General features: G+C 47.7%; 3 protein-coding genes across 3 annotated transcripts in view; all 3 read left to right on the top strand.

Annotated features, from left to right (window-relative positions):
• Positions 1-2,402: 2,402 nt before the first annotated feature.
• LOC141434126 (uncharacterized) lies at positions 2,403-3,711 on the top strand. Its single transcript, XM_074096416.1, has 2 exons — positions 2,403-3,380; positions 3,624-3,711. The coding sequence occupies exon 1, from the start codon at positions 2,448-2,450 to the stop codon at positions 3,354-3,356; it is 909 nt and encodes a 302-aa protein (XP_073952517.1). The 5' UTR covers positions 2,403-2,447; the 3' UTR covers positions 3,357-3,380; positions 3,624-3,711.
• On the top strand, positions 3,559-4,374 carry LOC141434502 (uncharacterized). Its single transcript, XM_074096925.1, has one exon. The coding sequence runs from the start codon at positions 3,559-3,561 to the stop codon at positions 4,372-4,374; it is 816 nt and encodes a 271-aa protein (XP_073953026.1).
• A 1,470-nt stretch (positions 4,375-5,844) lies between these two features.
• The window catches only part of LOC141434500 (uncharacterized), a 1,520-nt gene continuing 231 nt past the window's right edge, over positions 5,845-7,133 (top strand). Inside the window, exon 1 of the mRNA XM_074096922.1 lies at positions 5,845-6,687. Within this exon, the coding sequence (XP_073953023.1) occupies positions 5,845-6,687 (843 nt within the window). The remainder of the gene's footprint in view (positions 6,688-7,133) is intronic.

The following is a 7,133-nucleotide window of genomic DNA, read 5'->3' as shown; positions in this document are numbered from 1 at the left end:
AACATAGGGACTCATCGAATAGGGTCTTCCATGACTGTTTAATAGGTAAGTACTTAATAATAATTCGTGTATTGAGAACTAGCCAAGTCCGACTAGGGCTTCAATATATTATCCTAAGTTATAAGAAAAATATATTTTAAGTTGTTTATAAAATATTTTATATTGTTATAAATAAATTTCAGGACTGAACCATTGAACTTGGCTCCTTGCACTTGGTGGCACCCATTTAGATCTCACTTCTTTGTCGTTAAATCAACAATCAAGGCATATCTCATAATATTGAACTTGCCTCTCATTTCACATTATGTTTGATGGGATCTTCATTAATGTTACAACACTCGTGTTAAATTTCATGTCTCTAGTTTCAAGAATCCAGAAGAATCTACGTCTAAAATCTAAGCGCGTTGTAATTTTTGGTATTAAGCGCCTTGGAATTTGGAGTAAAAAAATATCCAGTTTATTCCAGAGATCCAGATATTCATATCAAATCAAATGTGAAAATGTGAAATTCATGCAGCTCTCGCACAGTCTAAATGAAGCTTAAGGGACTGTTTCTACGCGCATTGATACATTTTACACGTGCAAGATATTATTAAATATAAATATAAATAAAACAGACTAAACCGATTTCGCTGAATCATTGTCTAAGAACTCGCCACCGCCATCGCTAGAAAACCTGATTTCAAATTAAAAAAAAAAAACCCCATTCAAATCGGTCCACCCGATTAAGAGTACGGTGCCACAGACAGACACCACAGAAACACATAGCGGTCAAACTATAACACCCTGTTTGCGACGGGGGTAAACAAAACATCCTCTGTATGAAATATGGGAAATTAATAATTGGGAACAAATATTCTCGGCGACAAATTACAGAAACCTTCAGCTTTCAGCTATCTAGTAAAAAAACATTTATAATTTGAAGACGCGTGAATCTTTAAGATCTTTTTTTAAGGAACAGGTATCCTACCCTGCCGTCAGGCGGGGTCAGGTTTGTCCAGTGTTAGTTTGCGACCGGTCGCCAACTGGATCGGGTCTGCCCCTATATTAATTGCCTGTCCGGCGGTTAACTTGGCGAATGGTCTGGGGTGGAGCTCACAGTTGCAATGACATCCCCGACAAGACTGTTTGGACTCCTTCCCGTGGTTGCCGCCCGTTAACTGCCTGATTCTGCCGTAGGAAGCAGGTAGAACCAAAACAAACAGTCGCATCCTGGAACATCAGCTACCCTCCCATCCCATTTATCCCGTACAACCAGCTGCAGGCGATGACGTGGCCTGTCGCCGCGGGCTTCATATCCGAAATAATAGGATATGAAGTGGTAGAATGCCACCTGCGTGTTTGTGCCGTGCGCGGGGACCCGTACGGATGGAGAACGAGATCCTGGTAGGTTGAGCTTGACGGGGGTCGTCGCCCTCAGAAGGCAACACGCCACTTTGGCTCGGGATTCATCTCACACGGGCGGTCGGGACCTAGCCAGTCACGATCAATCGGCTGTCGTATCCAGTAGACTGGATGCGGGCGAGGGTTCTGGGGTGCGGAGGTCGGTAGTCGGCGAGGCACAAACCCAATGCAGTCCACAACAAGCTGCTGCGGGGAGGCAACGTGCGGACTCATCTGGCAGCCCACTTTGGAACCCTATATCCTGCTGGTAGCCCTGGTGGGTCAAACCATCCCCAGTTGAGGGCTCCGTGGAGGGTGGGAGCCAGCGGGACGAAGAACAACCGAGGACTCATGGACTCCAAAAGTTGTTGTACGAAGAGTAGGGAGGCCGGACCCGTAGGGGATGAGGCAAAAAAAGACTGTGGAAAGGTGCGACGTGTCCCTGTCACTGACAGAGACGCGGGAGCCGGACCAGTTCTAAAAAGGGACCCGTTGGGTTCACTAAGGCGCGTGGCACTGGTGTCAAGGCGCATCGAACGAAGGGCGAAAAGTGCGGTGGCGCTGCTCCCCCAAAAGGTACAGCCCGACCTCTTCCCGAAGGGTCGAAGAGAGGGCGCACAGTTCCCCCTGCAAAGGGGTCGACCTGTGTCGTTGCCGGTAAGGGGAAACGCGTAACTGCGCCTAGTAGCAGGAAGGCGGGGCCCCACCACAACCAAATCCGGTTCAGCCGAATCCGGCCTCTGGGGAGGGAGCGCAAACACCTACGGGTACGAGCGCGCCTCCTACGAGGGTTGGACGAAGATGAGCAGGAGGAGGAAGAGGAGGGCGAAGGAAATCCTGAGAGCGTTGGGACCTCTGGAAGACAGCTCGTCTGAAGGTGGAACCCCGGCAGCGCCCACAGGAAATCCTGCACCGCAAAAAAGGCCACTGGCGACAACTGGCGGACCTTCTCAATCTGCTAGAGACTCCAAAAGGACGAAGGTGGCGGAGTCGTATGCGGAGATTTGGTTGGCGGTGAGAGGGCTGCCATTGTCCCGGTGGACTTTCCGGCCGAACGAGTCCTGATGGGGCATGTCGGGGCCATACAGGAGGCTGTGATCACACGCCTGCTGGATGCCCCCGACCCGCTTCCACAGTTGACCTTCGGCAACATCGTGGGAGGGGCACTGCATGTTGGCTGCAATAACGCAGAGTCCTTTGCATGGCTCAGCTCAGCAATTGGGGAGGGTGAAATTGCTGGGATGAGCCTGAAAGTCGTGTACGCCAGGGATCTTCCGAAGCCGGTCAAAATGGCATGGAAGACGAAGATCGTTGGAGTACAGGACAGCAGGACGCTGCTGCGGCTGCTGCAGCGCTTCAACCCGAGGCTGCATACGGAGCAGTGGAAAGTGGTTGACACCATAGTGGCGGAAGCCAGCGCCCGGCGCATCATATTGATGGACCGGGAGTCGGCTGAAGTCATTAAGGAAGCCGGCTACTGTCTACACTCTGGGATCGACGTCAGCTCCTTCAAGCTTCTGGATGACGCGGAGAAGACGCTTGGAGGGGGTGGCGACGATCAGAGTACTGCTCGCGGCAAAGCCAAAGCTAACCCTGGGATAGCTGGTGCTGCTGCCGATGGTGTTGAGGTGAACCCTGAGCACGCCAAGGAAGCTCCCGGTGATGCCAAAGTGGCTCCCGGTGACACCGAGGCTAGTTCTGGTGTAGCCGAGATACACTCGGTTGGTGCCCAGGCGGTCCCAGGCGAAGCTGAGGTGGGGGCGGCGGTGGTGATGGAGGTAGAGGATGTGGGGTCGGACAGTGGGGCTGACGGGGTGCGTGGGGTCGGGGGATCTTCTGTGACCTCGTCTCAGATTTCCCTGGCTGATCTGCGCGCTCTGTCAGAGCTATATCTGGACGGACCCACATCCCCTGCATCTCAAGAGGAGCCGCAGGAAAGGGCTGCTGACCTCAGCATGCCCAAGAAAAATTAAGAGGCCCAACATGGATGGTCTAAGGTGCGTACAAATTAATTTACAACACAATAAGGCTGCTACTGCAATTTTAGCAAAACAGTTAAAAAGTGAGCAATTCGATATCGCCTTGATACAAGAACCTTATGTTTATAAAGGAGAAATTAGAGGCTTAGGCGGAACGGGAGGCATATTATTTCACTCCTGTTCCGGAAATAACGATATGAGGACGTGCATATATGTCAGAAACGGCATCAATGCCATGCCCTTGAATGCTTTCTGTTCCAGGGATCTTACAACCATCAAGATCCTAGGGAGGGGGGAAGGTAAGGCCCTTATTTTCTCATCTGCCTACCTTCCCTATGAAGCGACGGACCCGATCACACCACTACTCCGGAGTCTTGTCGAGAACAGCAGCAAGGCGAACACCGGCCTAATTATTGGCTGTGACGCTAATGCTCACCATGTCATCTGGGGGAGCTCGGACGTCAACAAAAGAGGAGAGAAGTTACTGGATTTTCTGGTGAGCTCTTCTTTACAAATTATGAATAAAGGCAATGACCCAACATTTGTTAACGCAAAAAGAGGTGAGGTTATTGATGTGACGTTGGCTACTAACAATATATGTAGGAACATTACGAAATGGCATGTATCCAATGAAACAACTTTATCGGATCACAGGTATATATGCTTTAGGTACAGAATTAACGAACCAATAAAAACTGTGCTTAAAAGGAACCCTAGGAACACGGACTGGTTGTCTTTTAAGAAAGATCTAAAAGTGGAACTAGGTGACCCTAAAGGTAAGCTCAATTCTATAATAGACATCGAGTTTGAAGCGGACAATATAGTCCGAGCCATCAATAATGCTTGGACTAATAACTGCCCGGAAAAAAAGACTGGGGCAAAGAAAGTCCCATGGTGGAACCCTGATATCGCGAGACTCAGGAAAGAAACCAGGGCGATCTTCAATGATGCAAAGGCTTCAAAAACTTTGAGACCTATGCAAAAAAGCTCACAGAATACAATAAAGCTGTGAGAAAAGCAAAAAGGAAAGCATGGAAAGACCACTGCGACCAAATAGGTTCAATACCAGAAGGTATGAGGCTCACGAAGGCTCTAGCTACAACCAGATCGGTCCCATTAACTACCATAAAGGGGAAAGATGGGAACGTGACGGAGACAGGCATAGAGACACTAAAAATAATGTATGAGACACATTTCCCAGGCTCTATTATACATCAGAGCAGAACCGATAGTAACTCAATCAGTGCTGCTGAACAAGTGGGCACTACCACAAGGCACAATTGGGATACTGCCAAAAAGTAGTAGATCACGATAAGTTAAAGTGGGCTTTGTCCACCTTTCGCCCTTATAAAACACCAGGACCAGATGGTGTTTATCCAGTTCTACTACAAGAAGGAGCTAATGTACTTATACCACATCTTAGTAGATTGTACAGAGCATGCCTAGCCTTCGGACACGTACCGCGTGTGTGGAGACAAGTTAAGGTAATCTACCTTCCAAAACCTGGTAAGGCAGATTATAATGATGCCAAATCATATAGGCCAATAAGCCTGTCATCATTCTTCCTGAAAACATTGGAAAAATTGGTTGACAGATACATAAGGGACGGACCGCTAAAACGGCATCCACTGCATAAAATGCAATGCGCCTACCAACCGGGGAAGTCGACAGAATCAGCGATACACCTGGTAGTAAGCAAAGCGGAACAGGCAATAGAGAATAAAGAGCTCTGCCTGGCTGCGTTTCTGGACGTGGAAGGAGCATTTGATCGTACAACGTATCATGCCATCAAAACTGCTGCGGATAGACATGGCATTGAACCCACTATCTGCAGATGGATGGAAAGAATGCTCAACAGCAGACTGATAACTTCAACCTTGCTAGGAGAAGAATTATCAGCCACAGCCACAAAAGGATGCCCTCAAGGAGGGGTTTTATCGCCCACGCTATGGAGCTTGGTGATAAACTCGCTACTAGAGGATCTCAACACAGGCCCAGTACAAACAGTGGGTTATGCAGATGACCTAGTAATACTTGTCAATGGGAAATTCCCAAACACAGTATCGGGAATCATGAACGTAGCTCTAAACAAAGTAGAGAGGTGGTGCAAAGAATATCACCTCTCCATAAATCCGAGCAAAACGGTGGTAATACCATTTACCAGAAAAAGGGACCTAAAAAGCATACAGACTTTAAGAATGTATGACAGGGAACTAAGACTTTCCAATGAAGTAAAATATCTTGGAATAATCCTTGATAAAGGACTTAACTGGAAAAAACAGGTGGAATACACAGTGACCAAAGCGACGAGAGTTTTTGGCATGTGTAGATCCGCATATGGAAAAACATGGGGACTGAACCCAAAAGTACTGAGATGGATCTACACCATAATGGTGAGACCATCATACTGTATGGGTGCCTCGCCTGGTGGCCTAGGGCACAACTAAGCACATGTAGGAATCTACTGGCTAAAATCCAGAGAATGGCCTGCATGGCTATCACAGGGGCGTTCAAAACAACGCCGACAGCAGCAATGGAAGTCTTACTGGACTTACCACCACTGCATATTGCTATAGAATCCGAAGCGCGGAAGTCGTTGCACAGAATGAAAATGTACGGCCTGTGGAACGATTCCGCTCCAAGGACAAAGCACACTAAAATGGAACAAAACGAATACCTTGATAGTATAATGGCGATGGGTTGCGACAAAATGCAACCAAAGTACATATTCCGAAGGAACTTCAAGGTTCATGTTCCCACAAGGGCTGAATGGGCAGAAGGACTGACACTGCCGGAAGGCAGTGAAAATTCATGGTACACGGATGGATCTAAAATGAAATCCGGTACAGGAGCCGGCATTCATGCCAAGGACTTTAACAGTAGCGTAAGCATGGGAAATTATGCAACTGTCTTTCAAGCAGAGACGTATGCAATTATCGCCTGTGCACAGGAGAATATAGATAGGAAGGTAAGGGAAAAAACCATCTATATACTCAGTGACAGTCAAGCAGCCCTAAAGGCGCTCACATCGCCAAAGGTTGACTCAAGACTGATCTATAATGGAGTACAAGCACTAAACAAGCTTGGCAGACGCAATAAAGTGAGACTGGTTTGGATCCCAGGACACAAAGGCTTCATCGGAAATGAAAAAGCAGATGAGCTAGCAAGGGAAGGGTCAATGAACAAAAACATAGGGCCCGAGCCGTATGTGGGACTCTCACAGGGAACCATGAAGAATGCCATAAACGACCACACCAAACTTAAACACCAACAAGAGTGGAAAACACTGGAAGGTCTAAAGCATTCAAAACGATTCATCGAAAATGTCAGCACAAGCTGGACTAAAAAACTCTGGACACTCAGTAGGAAACAACTCCGACATATCGTCGGGGCATTCACAGGTCACTTCAATACTAAACACATACTAGTAAAGATGGGACTACAGGACAATGAAGTCTGTAGGATATGTGGCGAGGAAGACGAAACAATGGAACACATTATGTGTGAATGTGACGCCCTCGCCAGATCAAGAATGAGACTCTTTGGCGACGGATACCCCGCACCAGGAGACTTTAAGGCACTACCGCTACGTCAAATCATCCAATTTATGGACGAGGTGATAAAGGCAATAGAGTAAGTGCGAAGGAGGGGTAATTACACAAAAGATCCCTACGGGTCGAAGTGTATCCGCAAGGACCCCTAACGATAAGATAAGATAAGATAAGATAACCCTGCCGTCGCTTTATGTTTTTGAAACAATCATGTATGTAA

The sequence above is a fragment of the Choristoneura fumiferana genome, chromosome 13 (assembly GCF_025370935.1).
Source record: "Choristoneura fumiferana chromosome 13, NRCan_CFum_1, whole genome shotgun sequence".
In the NCBI taxonomy this organism is placed as follows: domain Eukaryota; kingdom Metazoa; phylum Arthropoda; class Insecta; order Lepidoptera; family Tortricidae; genus Choristoneura; species Choristoneura fumiferana.
Note: the sequence above shows the minus strand (reverse complement) of the source record. Positions and strands in the feature narration are given on the sequence as shown.